A 23,007-nucleotide genomic window follows, 5' to 3' on the forward strand; every position below is an offset into this window, starting at 1 on the left:
AATTTTTCGTGCTCGTGATGCCCGCGTCTTCGAATAATCCAGCTCACGGACGACAATTACGCTATCAGCCACAGACGAGTTTTAAAAATTCCGTAAAACTTAAAAATGCTTACCCCGTATGCATCATCGCCGTGACCCCTCTGTCGCTTGTGACAGTGGACTCCGTGATCGCGTGCACCATCGAAGTACACCTCCTAGCTTACGAATCTCTGAGGACAAAGGGATCTTAATACGTCTCCCGGAGAGCTTGCGTACACTGAGGCCTGGTAAACAGGATCTAGCCTTTGTGTCGGGCCTGGAGCGTTCTTCGACTGCTTCTGTTCGCCAGGTGAAATTTCGTGTGCCACAGCGCGGTTCCATGAGGCTGGACTCCCACTGTCAGCACAAGATCTGCAGGTATGAGCTATGGTTTGGCAAAGAATAAAGAAGTTGACCTCTAACTACAGATGAATCGCAGCTTTTCCTTTCAAGGGGACAAGGTAACCGAAGGAGGGAGGAGGAAGGAAAACAAGTGTGATAGGCAGAGAGGTTAACCAGATTAAGTGACCGGTTGGCTTCTCTGCACTGGGGGAGGGGGTAAGGGCAGGAAAGATAAGAAAACGAGAGAAGAATTAAACAATAAGGAACGCCTCAGATCGTACATTTTATAGTTTTTAATTGAGTCCCGTTTTTTTTTTAAGCACACTAGCGCGTTTAAAGCACTTCGGGCCGACGTCGGCTGGGACCAGGGTACAAGAATTCTGGTTCCCGTAAGGGGACGGTTGTCACTCTTGTCGAACGTGGGGCTGAGGACTTTTCTACAGTCACACAGAAGGTGCGCTATCGTCTCTTTGCACCTACAAACTTCACCATCTGGACTTGCGGCCATTCCGATTAGGTAGGAATACGCGTTAGTGGAAGGCAGAGCTTCAGATGAGGAGCCAGGCAACAGAGGCGCTGGTTTTTAGAGTCTGCCGAATTTCATTGAGCCAATGTAAGCTCGCGAGCAAGCGTACAGAGCTTTCCTGCTGCGTCTGTTCTTGGCAGCGGGATAGCGACGCAATCACCCCTGTCATGTGATGATCGAATGGCTGTGTCTGCTTGCTCGTATTCAAGGATATCACAATGACATGGCAACCATTGGAATGCGATGTCATCTCCTCTCTCAACTGCCCGATGCTAAATTTCTCGTGTTGTGCTCGTGATTGTCAATGCTCACGAAGTAGTTGACTCGGCTTTTGACTCACTAAAGTTGTTTTATCTCTTTCATCTTGCTTTACCAAGACTGTCTGTAACATATATATACCTTCGTAATCATCGATTTGAGATATGTGTCCTTACGATGCACTCTATAGCGATAGCTCAATGTGTCACTGTACCAAACATACAATTATATTATCCGTTCTGGACGAATGCACTGGACGAGCAGTCACAACGGCGCTTTTAGTTCAGAGAATCACAAGATAAGCACGGAATACGACAAACTGACATCGTTCGCTCTTCTCAGTGAGCTCACGATGCGTCATCTGACGTTGAAACATTCAAGTATTTCTTTCGTTGAATTAATTACACCTCCAAAACCGACTGCCTTTTAATTTAGGTGCTTTTTTTTTTCTTTCGCTTACAGGTACAGCGGTTCCTGCGAACCGACAGCCGAAATATGCCCACGTCCACGCCGGCACGTGTCGGTGACGTCAGCGCAGTTGGCCAGGCTGCGATGAGCCAATGGGACAGCCGCGATGAGTCCCGCCTACAGGACATCCGTGCGGCGCCTGGTGGTCTACACGGCCGCTCTCTGCATCCTCATCGGGTACGCCTTCTTCGCGCCAGACCTGACGCTAGTGTCGGGACCCCATTACGAACAATCCCTGCCCCGCCAAGTCATTCTCAACGAGCAAAACCGCGCGGCGAGCGAACCGATCGCCGTAGGAGCTTTGGCAGAAGAGGACGTCGTCGGAGCCAGCGCCACGTCTGGAGATATCCGGAAGGGACGCGGCAAGGAACGTCGTGATGTTGACGTCGTGCTTCCGGGCGGACACGTCGATCTGGAAACGAGCTTCGGTAGGCGGCAAGGCAGCGGCAGTGCCGAAAAGGTTCGACTACTGCGTCGAAGAGCTTCGAGCCCTCCTGGCCGACTTACCCTGGCTCTGAAGACGACGCCGTCCCCGAAGATAGCGAAGATATCCCGCGTACCGGAAGCCATTAATGGCAGTAGAAGGCGGGACACTGGGGTAACTCGGAATAGTAAGCCGAAGATTCGTCCGGAGTGGACAAGCCAGGCGTTCGGCGCAGCTGACGATATCGACGCGTTTAACGAAGTACTCGATGGCGAGAAGAATACTTCCGATGAACAGGCATCAAAGTTCGCCAAAGGTGAAGTGATCAGTGATTACGTGTACTCGGTGACCACGGATTCTGTGAATGGTGTGAACAGCCTCGAATCTGGGCGTGGAGGGAACGTCACCAGGTCCAATAAGCCTCGCGCACATCTCGGTGTGCGGGCCGCCGCAGCGTCCGACGTGGATGTGGCGGAGCGTCCCGAACGGCGCCTTCCGCAGGCAATCATCATCGGAGTGAAGAAGGGTGGCACCAGGGCTGTGCTGGAGTACCTGAGACTGCACCCGCAGGTGAGGGCCGCGGGACCCGAGCCACACTTCTTCGACAAGCACTACCACCGCGGATTCGACTGGTACCGGTGAGTGCGTCAGCACTGTTCTATTCGGCTCTTGCATCTATCTGCACAGCTCACAGCGTGTCACCACGTGACCAACTGGCCAGGGCAGGGCGGGCCAGTTCTGCATTCATAAGCAGATAGTGGCTCTCTCTTTTGTGGCTGTATAGAATCGGGGGCCCAATTCACGGAGCGTTTCGTTCGTGAGGGCTCTTTGCCACTGGTCGGTCATCTTCGCTAATATTATGTACAGCATCGGGACCCTTATTGACAATAGGTTGATCTTACACGCCAGTGAAGTTCGTAAGGAAGAAGACCCGCCCAACAGTGACGCCGAGGATATTATTAGCGAAGGCCCGGACGAATCAGAAGAAAGTATATTGCAAACAAGAACCTTTGTGAATTCGGCCCCAGCTATTGCCGGGGCATTTGCTGTTATGAACAGTGCTAGCGCAAGAGCATTTTTGTGAATACAAGCCCACAACCCTTATTCAGAAAGCTGGAACAGAATAAGTTAGAACAACTTGTTTGAATCCGCATTTCTCATAACTGGAGTATCCTATAGTATGCAACTGGTCCGCGAGTTGTCACAGTGGCACGTTGTGCGGCGCATTAGAGTTCGACAAGATGTCGAATTCCGCGAGCGAGTGGTCGACCGACTATACCGCGTAGAGCGACGTCTCCAAATCCTATAGATTGGAACACAAGTCCTGGCGCCAGAGCAAGGATGCGCTCGCGCGCACCGTGCAACCGGGTACATAGCTGCCCAGCATGCCTTGCGTGTTGTTTCGTGTGCATCTCCGCCCGCCAGCAACGACCTCTCCGTTGTGCATCGTGTAGCGCACACGACAGTACAGAGACGTAGAGACAGGCGGCAATAGAAGCACCGACCAACAATGGAAGATGTAATTCTTAACAGGCAGGGCACAAGCAAACGAACAAACAAAACGTACCCAGAAAATAAATAAGAGCCATTCCACTCTGAGAAGGCGGATGACCAGCGAAGGTGATTAGCACACGAAACGCAGGTAACACAGGAGGAGGAGGAGGAGGAGGAGGAGGAGGAGGAAATAAAGAGAGAAGGCAGGGATGTTAACCAGAAACGCGTCCGGTTGGCTACCCTACTCTGGGGGACGGGAAAGAGGGAACAGAAAGATGGGGTAGAGGGAGGGGAATTTTGAACATAGGTACGGACTCATTTACCGTGATCTTTATGTACATTCGCGTGGACGACGGGACCGCCGCCACGAGAGAACGGAAGGAAAGGAAAGTAGACACGCAAGTGCTTGGAACGCCGACAAAGAGAGGGCGGTGCAAACGCAGACATGGCTGACGCAGGTCAACGTGTATATTATCGGTTCTTATTAGCTTGATATCTGATACGGGTTCTATTTGGACCCATAACATTAAAGTTATTTTTACAAGTTGACGGAGTACCTGAAGCCTGCTTCACCTCCGCCGAGGGTCAGCCCGGTATTGCACTATCTCCGAGATCGGCCCACGATTTTTGCACACGAAGAACAAAAGTGTACACAACTCTAGCCATAAATAGCTTCGCTTTAAGAATTCTGGGGACACCTAAGCACTTCGTATATGAGTCAATTGTGAATGCTGAAGCATTAATGTCAAATTTTACGCCGCTGAGCGGTCCTTCCAAGTTTGCGCTACGAGTAATGTTTGCCTTAATGCTTGTTCCGCCCGCCGTCTGTTGGAAGAGCTGACGACGACGGTGGATTTCGCTGCCTTTCTCTTCGCTCGTTTTGCTGCGTTCTTGCGCTCCCTTACTTCGTCTACGGTGCACTGGCGTGGACGGCCACGTTTCGCTACTGCCGAGGTTGCAGTCGCCGACGACGTAGATGCTTCAGACTCCATAGCGGTTTGTGCTGCCCGAGCCAGCAAGCGCGAGCAAGTGTCACGAGTATAGTGTACTAGAATACTTGTGACGTGGTGTCGCAGCCAATGAGTAATTAGGTGCCGTTCTTTCGCTGGCATACAGATACCGCCTGCGCTTTCGCTCAGTGGGCCATTTTTTGACGCTTTCGCATCAAGATCTTTTACAAATTGCGGACTTCTGCCTTGTGGCTTCGTTATATACGGTTGTCGGCGGCCGTGGAGAAAATGAAACACTCTCGAAGATATCGTGTAGATGGACAATTCTAGCCACGAAGTATACGTAAAGCCTCATGAGATACACAAGGGGACGGGGCAAAAGAAATACACCCAGAGGTGAACGGGAGACAAAGCTAATGCGACACGTATGGTGACGACACCGTTGTGCACAGTGTCGAGTGCCCGAATTCTAAAAAGCTACAGGGCACTGTCGAACTCGAACATCGGTACGAGGCGAATCCTCCCTCTCTCTGTAGCAGAAAGCACGGCTCTCACGCAGCAGACACGACTTTGCAGTAGAGGCGCGCGGAGAGATGCGGCAGACTTCTTCCCAGTCACTTATCGTCATGACTACGCTTCAGCCATTATAACTAGGATATGGTTTTAGTATTTGTAGCCTACTAGACTGTATCGCAACAATGTTCGTTTCCACGACCGCCCTGCAGATGGATCAACAATTAGCCTTGTAATAACGTTAATGGTGAGCGGGTCCAGTTAACACCGGTCGCGGTGAGCAATGTTTGGTTCTCGTATGCGTACTATTATTCCGACATCACGGCGAGTACCTTGCGTGATAGCCTCTTAGGATGATGTGCTATACTTATAGTCCGCTGTCCTCAAGCCAATATATCCTTACAAGTCACGCGCAGCCGCTCGGCAAGTAGCAGCAAATGACGTGCTCGACGTAGTCGACTACTGTTGGTCTTCTTGGCAGAAAGGCTAAACATGACTTGGAAAGCTTGCTCCAAAGCGGTCACTTCAGCGTCGCGGTCAGGTGCATCCCAACGCTATTCGAACTTAAACTGTCACATTCAGAGCTGCGGCCCTCAATCAGCGTGAGAAAAAGCGCACGACGCGATATAGCGGCGTCCATCGCACGCCGTAGATATTTGCATAAGCACAGGCTGAGAAGCATGTTTCGAAGAAACGGAAAATAAATATACAGCAGCCAAGATTTGCGGTTCGCTCCGCCGATTATAGAAGAGCAGTTTGCGGTTGGCTCTGCGCGGAGTGATCTCGCCTGCGCGAGTGCTCTCAATCTGCCATTGGAACAACCTTGCTCCAGAAAAGAGGAGAGACTGTTGCTCCACACACCGGAAGTGCTCCGAATCTTCGCTGTTGCTGCAGCGCCTGCAACAGCACAGCAGCAACTATACACCAACGCCTCAGAGCCCATACTTTACGCCGAACCCTCCCCCGGCGCATTGTCGTCGTTCCTCCGAACAGCTTTTTTTTTTTTTTTTTTTTCTTTTTTTAACGCGGAGACCGAGCATCTCCCGTTCGACTCGTGCTCGCGCCGGCGCTGTCGGGCCCCGCCCCTTTGCTTTGCAGCCACCGCCTCCTCGCATCACGTGCATTCAAACGCGTCGGTCGCGCGCGCTTCAAACGGACGACCCTCTCTGTTTTCTTTGCGTGCCGCCCACAAGAAGGGAGAGAGATCCCCGAGCACAACGAGGTGCTTGCTCAGTGCGCGATGCGTGGGGCGCGCAGTTGTCTCTAATTTGGGAACAACTCCGCGAGTTAAACCGACAGCGGAGAAGCCATGCGGTCGTAATTTTCGTGCGATCTTGGAGCCGAAAGCGACTGCGGTGCCGCTCCACGAAGCGAACGAACGAGGCTTCAAGGCACACCAAAGGCGAACATAGGATAGAAAAACCTTGCTGCTCGTAGGTGCTGCTTGCCATTGGCCAACCGTCTTACTTGATAGCGCTTTCACAAAAACTTTCACATGTTTTTTTTTCATTCGAAGGTCAGGCGTCCCCCAGGGCCTTCGCGCAATCGAAAATTCCGAACCCCCGTTGGCGTTCCTTTGCACAACCGGCCCTCAACGTCCATATGCAGCTCCCACATTTCGATATCTCCGTATTCAATCATTATTCTGGCATGTTATAGAACACCGGACCACACCTATAGGCTTGTTGCTCACCAGGGGCGGAATTCGCAAAACTTCACATTAAGTTTCACCTTATAGCTATAGCGCAGGGTCTTTGTGGACAAACGAAAGGTGTGACTGCAGACTGTTCGCCATCGTGCATCTGGACGCTGCCGCATTTGACGTGCTGTGTCCCACCGGTTGAAAAAAAAAAAAAGAAGAAGGCGAATAAAAAAGTAGGGTGGCGACAGCCGTAGGAGGGGTCCCTTCACTGGCGTGACACGGAACCAAGGAGGAGCAAGAGCTATCGCCATTCGTGTATCTTCATTTAAGTTAATGAATGTTTTATCCTCCTTCCACGCGGTAAAATAATTTATGCCTAAAATGCTGCAAGGGTGTGAGTTATAGACTGATTTACACCCTTGTTCACTTTTAAGAGGTGAATTCTTTTACGGTGTACGCGAACAAACGCTGCTCGCGATTTGTTCACTCTCCTGGGCGCAATTTCTGAGCACAGCACAGGCAGCAAAACTGATAAGTCAAAATGCTTTCAAGTCGACATTATATGGTGTGAGGCTGTATTGTTCCCTGACAGATGCTGTAATGAGTATGTTATGGCAGCCAATAATTTTGAGTGTTTCGTAATTACGCAAATTAAGTGTGGCGTACGCATTGTTATATTGTGAGCTGTGTTACTGCCATGCTACTAGCTTTCCATCTACTGAAACATAAACATTTTGTTCTGTGGTCTCTGCTGAGTGTATAGTATATGTAGGAGCATAAAACTGCTTAAACAGGCCTGGCGAAACCCTGAGGGCACCATTGTATGACCCCACCATATTCCACAGTTCACGGGAACGTACGCGTAAAGGGGGCTTAAAGACACGCTCGCTTGTACAAGCAAGCTGTACAAGGCGAACTGCAAGTTTATATAGAGAAAGAAAAAAATAACGCTTCCCGAAAGGGGCCGAAATATCGAGCGCTCTAAAGAAATTGAGAAATTTGCGACGCGGAGCAAGAAATTTCGATGTCCTCGTAGTGGTGGACAGAGGTCCCCACGACGTATACAGTATGTGGCAACTGTGAGAACACGCCGCCATTCTTAAAGCCAATATCATTATTTGTCTGTTTTCGCCCGTGTTGCTGGTCGGAGGCCGCACTTTCTCAGCCGATGCAAAGGGCGCAAGCCCTCGCGTATAACAGATCGAGTTGCAGGGGCCGTTGGCCGCCGAGCGACAAATGTGCACAGCCGGTGATCGACACCTTGAGAATTGAGAACGAGCTCCGCCCACAAAGCCGTAGGGCACTCGCTTTTAATTCACCTCTGTAAGAGAGTCGATTCAGGTAGAGTTCGCTCACAACTTAACGAGTTTGCTCTGCTGATGCAAAGTGCTAATTGGAAAATGAAAGTTGGTTGTTTCGAGCTAATATGTTACGTCCGGCTGAAAAGAGACGCCATGATCACCCATAAAACGGAACCTGAACGTTAGGGTTCCGTCCTGGAAGCAGTGACACAAAGGCTGATCTGCATAGAAAAAAGTAATTGTTTTAAACACTCGAAACCGTTTCACGTCTGGTAGGATTATTAATCGCAAATAAGCGAACCTTGTTGACTCTTCAACGCTGGTCTATACGCGGTGCTTAACCGGCTCTCGAGGCGAGGTTTTCGTGCAGCCAGAATGTCGTCGTCGCCCGCACTGTCACGCTGTCTGTCAAAACGTGTAGACCATACATAATGACGCAATCATCAAAAGCCGTTATCTATACGTCAGCCGTATACTTAAAAAGTATAGTGCTGTAGTATACTGTCCATTTCTGACGGTTGGCATAAGATATATTTGGTTGTTTCCACAATAATCTTGGACGATTTCTGTAACAATCTTTTTGTCCAACTGAATCATTAATTTCTCCATCGCATATATGTTGTAACGTGGAGAACATGGCCTGTGCAATGATGCCTTGCACAGTGTGATTTCGTCTACCTTATTTGTGCACACATATTTCCCTTCCCACTAGCTGCATTTCGCAGTTCACTGAAGCATCGATATTACCCGCCGTGACAATCGAGGTTTAGAAACATTTAGTAGCAAAGGGTGCTCCATGGTCATTTCAGTTTGGAAGCACTTGATCGCGTGGACATTTTTTTTCAAAGGCACACTAAAGACATAAATAATTTCAGTTGTGTTTAGTAAATTAGGTTGCTACGAGATACCAGGAAAGTCACTATTTACCGCGTGCAAGAGGCTTAATAACATAGAAGTTCTCAGAATGTCACCTACAGAGTGAATGACTGGCCCTGCGACGCTGTTGTATGCGTGGGCATGGTGCTATAGAATGCCTGGATGTGGTGGTTTCGGGTTGGAATCATTCTCGCAGACACCTTGAAGGCGCGACTTGCTATAGCACCATCCCGGCTGCCACATCGCTTTGTCTATATCAAAACAGCATGTAAAAAGTATTTTTACGTATAATACTACATAAAAACTTATTTTATTCAATTATGAGGACATGCGCTTGTGTGTACGATTATTTGAAGCGTAAGAAAGTATAGGTGGGCCGCTAAATTTGGAGGCCAGAGGACAAGGTCCAGCTTTGCGACAGTTTGTCGTCTGTTCTTGCTTTTCCTCGCTTGATTACGCACTGCAGGTGAGTAAACTGCATTGAAAGATGCAGTAACGGTGAATGAAAACCCGTTATTAAGATTTTATCTCAGGAACGCACTATCCGTGCAGCCATATCCAAGTTTTAGGCCATGCCTCGCTCAACACAAGCCTCGATAGCACACCGATATACCGTCATTCCTATGGCAGCACAATGCCCGTTAGGCAACTCCCATAGACGGTGGTGCCAGACTTTTCTGCAGGTAATATTTTGAGATACTCTATGCTATGTACATGACATCCGAGATGTGGAGGCGAGCACCTGCCGCCAGGTCTCGGAGGTAATGCTTGGTAAGCCAGGAAAAGCTCAAGAACCAAAGCTGCCGCACCAGCTTGGCTTGACGTCGCGGATTCGGACAGCCTTCTCTGGCTACAGTTAAATTCTTTCTTTTTCTTGAACATAAGTGTTTAATTTATTTGGTCATCGGTAAGTACGAACTGCATTATGTTCAAAAAGCCCCAGAGACTGAACTTCACAAGTTTCAAGCATGTTTACTGAGCCCGCAGCAACCCATCGAGGAGAAATGTTTTGAAATTCGTGGCGTCACATTGACGTCCTTTCCTGAGTTCTAGCGCGATATTTAAAAAGAAAATGAAACATTGATCCTATTTTTCAATTGCATTATCGGCCTCTCAGGACTAGATTTACAAAAATACAGTGCTGCATAACTTGAGGCAAAGGCGCAAAAAAAGAAGGAAAACGTGAGGACAAGACAAAATGCAGTCCTTAATCGATACTTTATGAGCCTTTAGGCTGACTTACTGTTTCCCTTTATCGATCTCTTTAAGGGTGGCCACATCGACGCTTCCTCCAAACCGCACAGAGCGACGATGACGTAAAGGGCAGCTTGTACCGAAGTTACACACTGAGGAATGGAAGCGAAACGAAGGCACGACAGGCATGGCCGCTCTGTCGATGAGGTCCTCCGCCGTATCGTGTTTCGCCATAATTACCTCCCCCCCTCCCCGTCCACCACCATACCCCCCGTAAACATCCCCACGGGCTGGGTCAAAGAGGGTGGACGGCGACCGGGGAAGGGCGAGCCGGTTCAGCCATTTGATCCCGCCGCCAGGGGGTCAAAAATGTTCGAAGACTCAAACGTCGGAGAGGCGACGCAAGGGGGCGCGCAGGAGCCACGATACATATATATATATATATATATATACGAACTCGTAACGAAAAAGTAAGAAGCTCGATCACGCGCGAAACAGCGAGGCGTGAAAGTGATGAGCCGTTTGGGCAGCAGCTTCAGTACAGGAAAGTGAGGAGCGCGCACAGAAGCAATCATCATCACGTAGGCGCGCAGATAACAGATAAATGAAAACGAGAGATCAAAAAAAAAAGGCAGGAAGAAAGAAGCGCGGCGATTGGCTCGTATTACGTAGCCGTGGGAAGCGCGAGGCGTCGTCCATTAGCTGCCACGCTTGGACGTGTTGGCCGGTGCGCGTCGATAATTTTATAACGCCGCCGCCGAAACTGCGCGGGTATATATGTGCCCCCCCGCACGCAGCTCCCCCCAAATTGGCCCCGCGGCTAAGTGTCCGAGTTAGGAGTGGTCCGCCCCTTTTTGGCGCCCTCCGAAGGGGGCAGCGAGCGACCGAGGTCGCGACCTCCCGCTTGGCTATCCACGCATCTATCTAAACGTTTCGTGAAGGAAGCCACCTCGTTCGGTTCGGGCGGCTGGCCGAGATACATCCACCTCGGGCGTGCTTTTTTTTTTTTTTTTTTTTATTGGAAAGTGGCGGGGGGGAGAGAGGGGAATCCCCTCTCAGTAATGGGCAGCCAGCGCTGAAACTTCGCGTGCCGACAGCAGTACTGACGCAGCGCAAAACTATACATATACATACCGGGCGGAGGGAACAGTGCTCAGTAGCACATGCTGCGGTTTTATGCGTCCGCAAATTCACCTTTTCGTCTTCAAGCATACGTGTGACAAGCTCCTGACATCAGTGAGCAGCTGGGGTTCCTTAATTTTGACGACGTACCTGCGTTTTCCTATACGTAGGCCTAAATATGGGCGCACTATATAATCGATAATGTCATCCTTCAATGCGACCAACTGAAACGCATGTTAGGTGCAGCGCGGATTCGGGGTATCTTTTCTGATGACTACACACGCCATCTGTGTGACACAACTCAAGATATACATGCGCTAGCGTTACTCAAGATGTAAGAGCAGTCGAAACACAGTAGCTCGTTCGCCGAAAGAGTTATCACAGCACATGCTTGGGTGCGGCGCATGGGGATGTGCTTTCGGTCGGGGATTAGGGGCCCTATAACGTAGAACTATTCCAATATGTTTTTATTTCAATCTCCTGACCTCAAATTTACGTAATCACCGACGCAAGAATCGGGCGGTAACCCGCAGCGTCGTTTGAAAAGCCTACGCGCTCCTCATTTGTAGAGGGTCACTTTTTTTGCTTTCAAAGCGAGTGGCATTGCCTACATTGAGCAGGTTTTCTTATCGATTTGGCGGACAAGAGGCGAGGAGCACGCTCAAATGGAGAGGGCTTCAATAGGGTCAAGCCAGCGCAGTGAAAGTAGATAACCGGATTAGGAGGTTGGTGCCGGCGTTTGCGATTGGTCCGCTTCCCCTTACTTAGCTTGCGGTGGCTGGTCGAAAGTCGCGGCGGCATGGAACGGGACGTTAAGAATGCCACAAGAACGGATCCTCAACAAAGAATAGTGGGCAAAGCGATGTCGCACACGTGCCGAAAAAGCTCGATAACGCTATACTACCACGTAAGAATGTTTATTATACACAAATAAATCAACGCACCCCAGCCGCTCCAAGTAGCTATCAGAGCAATCCGACGGCAGCCGTCTTCTATTTCATTCAAAATGGTGCAGCCTCCGGCTATTCAGAAAAAAAAATCTGTTTTGTTCGGCATATTAATGCGTCTTACCGCGTACACGTCACTATGACGTGGTGAGTTTTCGCAGTTCGAAAAGGTTTGATCAATGGCAGAGTATTATGGGGATAAAGGTGTGGAATCAAAAATAATAGTTTTTCGTTCGGTCGAATCACGCATAATCAGAGTGCACACATCATATCAGATGGGGCATTTTCACCGTTTTCGTGACATAGCGTGAGAGACAGGCAAAGTGGGAGTGGCGCGAAAATTTTTTTACCAATCATGGAGAGCTTATTGCAAGAATGGAAAAGAAAAGTTTGGAATAGCCTTACGTTATAGCGCCCCAGCGCTGTAGCATTCACGAACGCTTCGTTAATTGTACAAAAAAAAAAAAAGGCCGCGTATTTGAACTTTTAAACGACCGTGACGTAGCGCCAGGGGCACAACCAAGCTCAAAAAGACACAGCATCATTTGTGGTGAAGAAATAAGAACTGAAAAAAAATGAAGGAATAATCAAAGAAAGAAAGGTCGGAATGTTATTCAACCTTTCAGGTGGAATCGATCAGGGACAACACCTACCCGAGCCAGTTGAGGGTGAGAATACCGTGAACACGCTATCGCGTCACCCCCCGCGTGAGTGGAGTGTAAAAAAAAAAACGGCGCGGACTGCTTCAATATTTTGACGGCACACTCTTCGGGATCGGACCGCATTTCCATACTGTACTATCCTCGGTATCGGCTCGCATTTTGACGAGTATTGTTATGTTCAATATCTTTCAAGATTTCTGGGGTTTTGCATGGCGAAAACTACAATTTGATTATGAGTAACGCCGTAGTCGGGGAAAAGCGTCGGCGGTGTAAATGTCACAGTATAAGGCTTCTGTGCTAGAAGTTCTCTGTTCGAAGATCTATATATATATATATATATATGATGCATCACTCATGGCGACAGGCGGCCCCAGGGGGACATACCCAGTAGCACTTACCGGCCTACATTTTTACATGGCACTATGTTCGGGATCGGTTCACTAAAAAAGGCGAGAAACATATCCGATGCGGAAATACGTGGGTAACTCGCAAACAAAGACATTGCCTTAAAAAATAATGTTATACCCGCGCACGTAGGCAGTCCGGATTGCCGAGAGAGAGAGAAAAAAAAAGATTGGCTATAGTTTCGTTTTCGTCGTTCCTTCCCGCTATGGTGAGCTCGTTGCAGCAAGTCGGTCATGCACGAGGAAAACGCGCCCGCTCACCATGCAGTGCTCGCACAAATTCAACCACACTTGTTTTCCACCGCTGCTGTGCACAGTTAAAGGGAAGCGAAATAAAAACTATGGACTTAGGACGAAAAAACTGGCTCACCTTCCTAACGATCGGGTTGACGCGTGAATGAGCCCGCCGCAAACAATGCGCGAACTATTCTGTTTGCGTTATGTCGTTAATAATATTACATATGGACACGCGTGAATGAAAAGCAGTAAGAAAGAGGAATGGAACAAGGCAGACAACATGCTGTCGGGACTCATGCGAACGTCCTTTGTCTTGTAGTTATTTGTTTCAGGAGCACTCGCTTCTGTGGAAACCTGCTATTGACGTCGATTTAAGCTCGCGTCATGCATCCGTGCATGTAGTATACCAAATGTGGCCCTGGGAATGTTAGCCGGCGCCGAACTCAGCAGCGAAGCCACGGCCTCCGAGATCCTGCCCAATCTCGGAGGCTATGGTATAGCGCAAATGTTGTTTCGGCTCCCAACCTTTTTTTCCTCCACTTCCATCTACCTTTTCGTTAATATTTCGACAGTCGAACGCCCCCCCCCCCCCCCTCCCACACAAAGAAAGAAGAAAGAACAGTTAGGTTTCCGCCCACGCTCTCCCTGGCTTCATTCTGTGTTTTCGTTCACACGATAAAAACACGTACACCCCCACGGAAGCACAAAATATTGTGCGCAAAGCATCGTTCGCGGCATCCTGCGCGGTTGAGTGGACGGTTCGTCGGGTCGCACGCAGCCGCGCCGCCGGCGATCGGCTATAGCTGGACCCAGGGCTGCATGCCAAACTGCGCACGCTCGAATCATTCGCTGCGCAGCGTTCCCGAACCGGGGTTTGAGTGAGGAAGCGTGGCCTGACGCGCGACGTCGGTGCAGAACGGGCCGTCCCGAACGGGTGTCGTATGTGCATACTACGCCAACGGGGTTACACAGCCGTCAGCGGCGAACGGCAGCCGCGCCCCCGCTGCCTTTCCCGTCGACCGAGTTCACCTGCTTGCAACGCGCTTGTTGCGCGAGTTTTGCGACAAACGTTGGCGCGCTTCGTTTCACCGCCACGGCAGCCGACGGAAAAGGATTGCTAACGAAGGGAGTTTGGGAAAGTATACAACGTTGCTAGATGCAGCCCTCATCCTCGCACCTCCCCCCCCCTTTACCCCCCAACACCACTGCCTCGCAGCAGCTGGCGACGTGAGAGAGAAACATAGTTGTATCGAATTGAATTGTTTATTACTGCGCCCCGAAAACAGCGTACTTTCCTTCTAACTTGGGTACATCGATAAAGAAAGAAAACGAGAAGCGTGCACGAGAAATAGAGCAAGGAAAAGCGCACATAAGTCTTAGGAGTAATTACTTTCAGAAAACGAATCTACCGAATGCTAAAGTGTCAACATCGACATCATCACTCACAGTGTTAAACAGTGCGATCGAATTACGGGAGCTATAGCAAATTTTATTAAATATCAACGCACGATTACGCTGAAATCGCATTTTGTGGAAACGAAAACAAATAGATTGAAGCAAATTTCGAGATTGAACAGAATTCTGAATACACCTATGCAAAAAAATGACAGAGAATGGAAGGAACGCAGCCCGGTTTGCTTTTAGACTTGGGTAAGCGGAAAGGAGTAAAAAATAAAAGAATTAAGTAAGACAGAGTCAGTGAGCGCACAGCCACGGAGGAATGTTCACTGACACAGTCAGAGGCGGTTATGCGTTCCGCGTCCCATAAAACAAGCGCAAAAGGGCTTTATTGGCCTTGCGAAAGCCAGCGTATGGGCTTAGGACAAGGTCTACCAGGAATTAAGTGCAGTGGAACAGAGGTTTCGTCAAATTTGCAAGAATTGCACTGCGACAATCTATTCCGGGGACGCGCTAGCAAACGTCTAATACATGATGCCAGCATCAGTTAAAGGGACACCAAAGTGAAAAATGATTTCTTCTGCATCAGTAAATTACCGTTCTACAACACCAAAAACACCACTCTTACAACGATAAGACGTTTGGTAAGCCAGAAAACGCGCAAGAACGAAATACGGGTGGCGACGCCTACTTAAGTTCCCGCACCTGGGGGCTGTGACGTCTTGGATTTTGATGGCATCTTCTAGGGCCTACTAATTATATATAGCGGTGCAGATTGACTACATTGTGTTCTAAAGGAACCAAATATTAAACATGGCAAGTTTCGGGAACTTTTATTCAGCCAACGCAGCCCAAATGCTAAAAGATACTTTGGAATCCCCGACGTCACGCTGACGTACCGGGGCTGGGGTTTCGGCGCGAAATTCAAATACTAATACTTGGACCTTCAGTTTCTTATCTAATAATCAAACTATTTTTTTTTTTGAAATGACTGCCCGCAGGGTCCTCAAACAATGCTTCATTAGTCTAAACTGATTTATTGTTTCGCTTTAGTGCCTCTTTAGGCATGAAGGAGCTTTAGATGTTGTGTACACGCAAACGGTTGTGGGTACCCGAAAGAGCCTTTGCGCGTACCCCAAGCGCCACAGCCTGCTTGCCTTCTTTTGTAAAGCTTCGGGGTTCTTTTGAGCGCCGTTTCGCGTTCTTCAATACGCCCGGCGGTTTGCGACCCTTAACATTGGGTATGCGTGAAATCTCAAACTCCTCAAGAGAGAGAACAGAATACAGAGAAAGAAAGGGAGGTTAACCAGAGGCAGTACCGGTTGGCTACCCTGCATGGGGGGAAGGGTTAAGAGGGATAAAAAGAGAAAGAGAATGCAAGGGGAAGATAGAGAGAAAGCGACACGAGCACTAACAAAGAGCGTACACTACAGAGCAGTAGGCGGCGGCGTTATTAAAGTCTATCGTGAAGCCCCGTAGACCGCAGGAACCTTAATAACGCGAGTAAGGTCTTCAACGCGGATGAAACTAATCAAAATCTAACGTATAGTTTCAAGCTGCTATGCGGAACTGCCAGCTGCTATAATGACTGGCAACGTTTACGCTATTTCTTGCAGTTCTTAGTCTGTTTGTGTTTTAATTATGCGTGTTTGCTTCTCGGACTGTATTACGACTAGTACGCCGCCGTCACGCTTTACTTAGGGGACAAAAGAAGATAACAGATATATGGACTCCACAGTGGTGCGGATTTCCCCAGAAAGCCAGGTTAATAGACAGGGTACAAATAGTCAAAGGTTACTTGGCAGACATTGTCGATCGGAGCGGTGAAGAGCAATGGGGAAAGAAGTGCCTTCATAGTCGTTCACTCCTTTCGCGTACACTCTTCTCATTAGTTTTTCTAACACGGAACTCGTCTACAGTCCTACTTCAGGGTGTATTTCTCCTGCCTAATGGCGTGTGCGCGTTGCCACCGTTCGATCGCTACGCTTGCTCCAGTTTATCCCTATACCGCGTGTCCGCACGGGGGCGCTGCCTGCACCCTAGCGCGGGGCTTTAGTGCGGCTTTAGAGCGGCAGCGGAGGTCACGACGCCACGCGGCAGGTTTCTCCGGTACGGGGGTGTGCACGGGGCGAGGTTGGTGGGGGTGCCGGGCGACTGTTGGGGGTACGTACGGCTGGTGGGGGCACCCCGCTGTTCTGGCGTAATTGGCGGCTCTCGTTACAGGGCGACCCCCCCCCCCCCCGCACTCTAGGAAGCGTCACCCCACGGTGGTGCCCGCCGCCAATTACACGCCCGTGAAACTGAGAACGGCCGAAATGAACTCTGCAGCGCAGCATTCGGGTGGCGGAGGGTCGCGCGCGCGTGGGCCAAGACGCCGCTAAAACAAAAATAAGAGAGAGAGAGAGAGAGAGAGAGAGAGAGGGAGAGAGAGAGAGAGAGCGGGGGGAGAGAGAGGGGGAGAGAGAGAGACCCTAATGCTAGCGGCGTGACGATGGGTATCGAGCTCATTCTCGCGGGCTCTTCTGCCAGAAGAGGTTGGGCGGGGTGGCTGCGTGACGGCCGGAGTGTATACGGTCTCGAAATTAGACGCCCGCTCGGCGTCCCCCTGTCGCCTCTCCCCTAATTTCTCTTTAAAAAAAAAGGAAAACTGTACGTTCTCCTCGTGCCTTTGCGTTTTCTTTAATTTTCCCACTTTGTCCCTCTTCGACGTTGCTCGACAGAAAGCACGCGATACGCTGGCGACCTAATTCGGGGTCAAACACGTTGAACGGTAATTTGCAGCTCCCGCTTTCGTGCTATAAACCGTTTCGGTTTCGTCATGTATAGGTATACACACGCACGAACTCTGCTACGTTGAAAATTCTAGGGTGTTTCCTTACGCTGAAGTATCGTTTTACTCGCTCGCTTTCTTCAACGTCAACTACGAATTCTACACGACCTCTGAAAACAATTTAGACAGACTGTACAGACAGAAATAGATTGGGTCATTTACGACAGCCTGGCAAGCAGGAAAGAAAAAAAAAACAATGAGTCGCTTCAGCGTATGAAAGCTCGGCACAAGCAAATTTATCTATATGCCAAGCAGCCGTAGAACATCCGTATCGCGAGAAGGAAATCTCCAGGCGTTTAGAGAAAGAAAACCGGGTGAAAGCCTTTATGCTACGCACTCTAAAGTAGTGGAAGGCTGTTGAAAGAAAAAATAATACAGAATTGGTGTATTTCTACTTGTACTTGTATGTGGGGCTGTTATTCGGAAGGTATAGCATAGAAGCCAGATAAGTTAAGGACCGCGCAACGAGAGACAGAACGAAAAGTGATAGACGTGATTAACGTTAGAGAGACCATAAAGAGCAAACTAATTTGACCCGTAATAATGAGTTACCCTTCTGCGATACAAACGAGTCACTGTTTTGTGTGAAAAAAGCTCGATAAGACAGAAAAGCCGCAAATACTAGTGGAGGCGCCTCGACGCCGTCAAAATCCACGTAAGGTCGTGGAATTTTCACGGCATCTTCTAGAGCCGCGTTAATTTTTTCTACAGCTAAACATTGACTACGCTGATTTTCGTAAAGGAGCTCGAGACTTTGCAACTTTCAGTAACATTCAGTGAGCCACAACGGCCCGAATACGATGAAGATAGTTTGGAATTGGTGACGCCACACTGACGTAACGGCGTTGTATAGTTCCGAAATTAGAAAAAAGCAAGCAAGAAAGAAAGAAGCAGATTGACGTTTGGACTTTATTTGGTCCTCTGGTAATCTACTTGTAGCCACGAAGTTAACGGAAATGGAGTTTTGAAGGAATGCTATAATCAAACTGATGTAGTGTTCCTTTATATAGCATCCCTCCGAGAGACAGGAATATAGAGGTCTCGACTGGAGAGCAGACGAATGGGGCATGGTTATTGCTCATATTCTTGTCAACATCGGAAGGTAGCCGTTCAATTGGGCACGTCATCTATAGTGTATAGAACAGATAACCGGTGGTGTAGTAATACCAGAAAATGAGTGCTGTTACGTTTCGCCTACAACACGCGGTAATGCCGGCGCGGGTGCAACGGACGCCGGGGCTTTGTTCAAAGCGGCGGACATTTTGGCCCGTCCGACGCCGTCGCGACGCCTACCCGCCAAGCGTGCCCAGGCGTGTTTCAGTGCCACGTGTCTTCGTGTGTGCGTGTGTGTGTGTGTGCCCTCGCTTGTCAAAGCGCGGCAGCTGGGGAGCGGAGTTCCCCGAATGAGGAGCCTGGAGGTCTCTCGGCTCAACAGTTCGCGCCGTCGTGGGCTCCTGCTGCGCCGTCCCGTGACCTTCATCCCGTGACCTTCCCTCCTTCCCTTTTGGACCGCGACGCCGAGGGTATAAGAGCAGCTGCCCCCGGACGCCAGAGAGAGGCTCCGATTTGTACTGTTGAGTTACGTGCTCTCCCGTCTCTCCACTTCGGTCGACCTGACCGGCCGCTCTTTTGCTATGTTAGAATAAACAAGTTGTTCTGTTACCAGTCTTCTCATGCTTTGCCGGGACCTTCGGATGCTTCCAGTGCCCCAGGCCGCCAGGCCAACGCTACCCTTGGGGCTTGCGACCCATTGGCAATAACGGGCGTCAGCACCGAGACCCCAACAACTCGGGCCAGCGGTGCGATTACAACATCTGGTTGCCAGCGGTGAGATCGCGACAACGGAGGCCAGCAGCAAAGAGATGCGGTTGACTGTATGCTGAGCAGCTCAACGACCATCCGGGAGCAGTGCAACGAGCCCTGTGTGATGACTGGTTGCCTGCAGCGGAACGACTGCGCTGAAGTCTTGGCTGCGAGGTTTGGTGAGTGCGGGACTTTCTTCTTCTGAGTTTTGCCAGGCTTTTGTTAGTGTTAGAAACTGAGCTGGTAATTGTGGTTGTCGTTGCTGCCGGGTTAGTTTGCGGCAAGACAATAGTAGGCAGTAGAGAAAGCAGCATTCAGAGCAGCCATGGATTTGAAGTCGTTGCGCAAACCGAAATTGCTGGAGCTTGCAAGAGAGTTGGGTCTGGATGTCTCAGACAAACTCAGAAAACCAGAACTGCTAAGGGCTATTCTTGAGTTAGAAGCTGAGGATGACGAGCTGTCGGAATGCCTTGAGACCATTGAGGAGAGGGAGACGGTAAAAAGACAGGAGCGTGAAATTAAAGAACAGAAAGAGAAAAATGAGCGTGAACGAAAAGAACAGAAAGAAAAAGAAGAGCGCGAACACGCTTTGGAAATGAAGCGTCTCGAGTTAGAGATGGAACGCGCTCGTAATGGAAGTCAGGCACACGGTGCAGGAGAACGAGTATTGTTCAAAATGACTGACCTGATGCGGCCGTTTAAGCTTGGAGAGGACATTGGTTTGTTCCTGGTTAACTTTGAGCGAACGTGCGAGAAGCAGGGGTTCTCTCGGGAAACGTGGCCACAGCGCTTGCTCACTTTGCTACCCGGCGAGGCGGCCGACGTAGTCGCTCGCTTGGAGAGAGAGGAGGCAGAGGATTTCGACAAAGTGAAATCGAGTCTGCTAAAAAAGTACCGGCTGTCAGCGGAGGCGTTCCGTCGGAAGTTTCGGGAAAATGAGAAAGGCAGAAGTGAGTCATATACAGAGTTTGCGTACAGGCTTATGTCAAACATGCAGGAGTGGCTCAAAGAAGAGAAAGCGTTTGGTGACCACGAGAAAGTTCTGCAGTGTTTCGGGCTAGAACAGTTTTATAGTCGGTTACCTGAGAACGTGCGGTACTGGGTCTTGGATAGGCCAGACGTTAGTACGGTGGCTAGAGCCGCTGAGTTAGCCGAGGAGTTTGTGACGCGTCGGGCTCGTGGAGCTAAGGACGGTCAAAAGGGTGAATTTGGCTCCAAGTTTGAGAGGCCGAAGTTCACGCCCATGAGAGCAAAGGGGGACACACGTAGTTCGGATGCGAGTGAAAGCAGTCCGACCGAACGTAAGGAGACGGCGGCAACCGAAGCCGAACGCAGAAAGCGGTTCGAGACGAGGCAAGCGCGCGTTTGTTATACGTGCCAGAAGCCGGGTCACTTTTCGGCGCAGTGTCCAGAAACAAAAACACAAGTCGTGTTTTTGTCTATATGCAGCACTGACGAGAACATGAAGCTTCTCGAGCCTTACATGCGAGACCTCCTCGTGAACGGGAAAGAGTGCCGAGTGCTTCGCGATTCCGCAGCTACAATGGATGTAGTTCACCCCTCTTACGTAGAACCCGAAATGTTCACGGGCGAGTGCGCATGGATCAAGCAAGCAGTGGAAGCTCATAGCGTGTGTCTGCCGGTAGCAAAAGTGCTTATTGAAGGACCTTTCGGAGCACTTGAGACGGAGGCCGCAGTGTCATCTATGCTGCCCCCCCAGTACCCGTACTTATTTTCGAACAGGTCCGATCACCTCCTGCGCGAGAAGGGGCTTTTGTTTGGTGAGGCTAGCGTTCAGGCCTTAACCAGATCGAAGGTTCGGGAGCTCGCTGCAAAGGCGGCAGTTGCGGGGCCGACGTTGTTGAATGATGAGAAAGGGTCAGAGGCGCAGCAAGCTGGTATTCAGGGCACGCCCGAACGGGATAAAATTGAGCCTGTAGCGTTAAAGGCACCAGATACTGGAGAGGAAATTCCCGACACGGGAAAGTTAGAAGAGCTTCCGGTCGAGCTTCCGGGACTAGGCTCAGTGACAAACAGGAAAGACGCCGATCAAGTCATTAGTGACTTAATAAGTAAAGCATCGCTGTCGCCTGAGCAGAAAACCGAACTACACCAGCTCTTACAAGAGTTTCAAGGTCTGTTCTCTGAGAGGCCTGGTAGGACTTCTGTCCTTACTCATGACATAGAACTTACCTCCCCAGAGCCAGTACGATCCAAGGCGTACCGGGTGTCACCCCGCCAGAGCGATATTATGGAGGCTGAGGTAAAGAAAATGCTACAGCTCGGTGTTATTGAAGCGGGTGAGAGTGATTATACCTCCCCTTTGATTTTAGTTGAGGTACCGGGCAAGGAACCTCGTCCTTGCGTCGACTACCGCAGGCTTAATTCCATCACTAAGGATCAAATTTATCCGATCCCTAACATCGAGGAGCGCCTTGAGAGAGTGAGTAGCGCTCAGTTTTTTTCCACCCTAGATCTTGTCAGGGGTTATTGGCAGGTTCCACTTACAGAAGAGGCTAGTAGGTATGCGGCGTTCATTTCACCAATGGGGACATTCCGTCCTAAAGTTTTGAGTTTTGGTTTGAAGAACGCGCCATACTGCTTTTCAAGCCTCATGGATAAAGTGTTGCGGGGACAGCAAGAATTCGCTTTACCGTATCTAGACGACGTAGCGATATTCTCCGCATCCTGGCCTGAACATATGGCGCACTTGCGGGCAGTGCTAACCCGCCTGCGCGATGCGGGCTTGACAGTCAAGGCTCCCAAGTGCCAGTTAGCACAGGCCGAGGTTGTCTACCTCGGACACGTGATTGGTCGGGGTCGTCGCCGCCCCTCTGAAATAAAGGTGGCCGCTGTGCGAGACTTCCCGCAACCGCGCACGAAGACCGATATTCGGTCGTTCTTAGGTGTCGCCGGCTACTATCAGAGGTACATCCCCAGGTACTCTGATATCGCGGCTCCCTTGACGGATGCTCTAAGAAAGACAGAGCCGCAAACAGTCGTCTGGGATGAGACGAAGGAAAGAGCTTTTAGCGCCCTAAAGAGCGCCCTAACAAGCCAGCCTGTGCTACGATCGCCCGACTACACAAAAGGGTTCGTTGTTCAGTGTGATGCTAGTGAGCGAGGCATGGGCGTTGTACTGTGCCAACGGGAAAATGGAGAAGTAGAACACCCCGTCCTGTATGCTAGTCGTAAGCTGACGAGTCGTGAGCAGGCGTATAGCGCCACCGAGAAAGAGTGTGCGTGTATCGTGTGGGCCGTTCAGAAATTGTCATGTTACCTAGCCGGCTCGAGGTTTATCATTGAAACGGATCACTGCCCTCTCCAATGGCTGCAGACCATCTCTCCCAAAAATGGCCGCCTCCTGCGCTGGAGCCTCGCTTTGCAACAATATTCCTTTGAGGTGCGTTACAAAAAGGGGAGTCTCAACGGTAACGCCGATGGCTTAAGTCGAAGCCCCTAACGTGGGAATCAGCCTCAAAATTGCTTGTTACTGATGTTTTTCTTCCTGAGGCAGGATTTTTTTTTAACTTATTGCTTTTGTGTAGTGTTTCAAAGTGATGATGTGCTTTTTAGTGCAATTTTTCCGATTTATGGA

The 23,007-nt window shown here is 49.9% G+C and overlaps 1 protein-coding gene and 1 pseudogene across 1 annotated transcript in view; both read left to right on the forward strand.

The window, feature by feature from the left end:
• Window positions 1-23,007, forward strand: part of LOC126538836 (heparan sulfate glucosamine 3-O-sulfotransferase 6-like) — a 119,846-nt gene that overhangs the window by 6,085 nt on the left and 90,754 nt on the right. The window contains exon 2 of the mRNA XM_050185555.2: window positions 1,607-2,674. Coding sequence (XP_050041512.1) covers window positions 1,719-2,674 — 956 coding nt within the window. The 5' untranslated portion in view covers window positions 1,607-1,718. The remainder of the gene's footprint in view (window positions 1-1,606; window positions 2,675-23,007) is intronic.
• LOC126538894 (U2 spliceosomal RNA) lies at window positions 3,976-4,157 on the forward strand (annotated as a pseudogene).

The sequence above is a fragment of the Dermacentor andersoni genome, chromosome 8 (genome assembly GCF_023375885.2).
Source record: "Dermacentor andersoni chromosome 8, qqDerAnde1_hic_scaffold, whole genome shotgun sequence".
In the NCBI taxonomy this organism is placed as follows: domain Eukaryota; kingdom Metazoa; phylum Arthropoda; class Arachnida; order Ixodida; family Ixodidae; genus Dermacentor; species Dermacentor andersoni.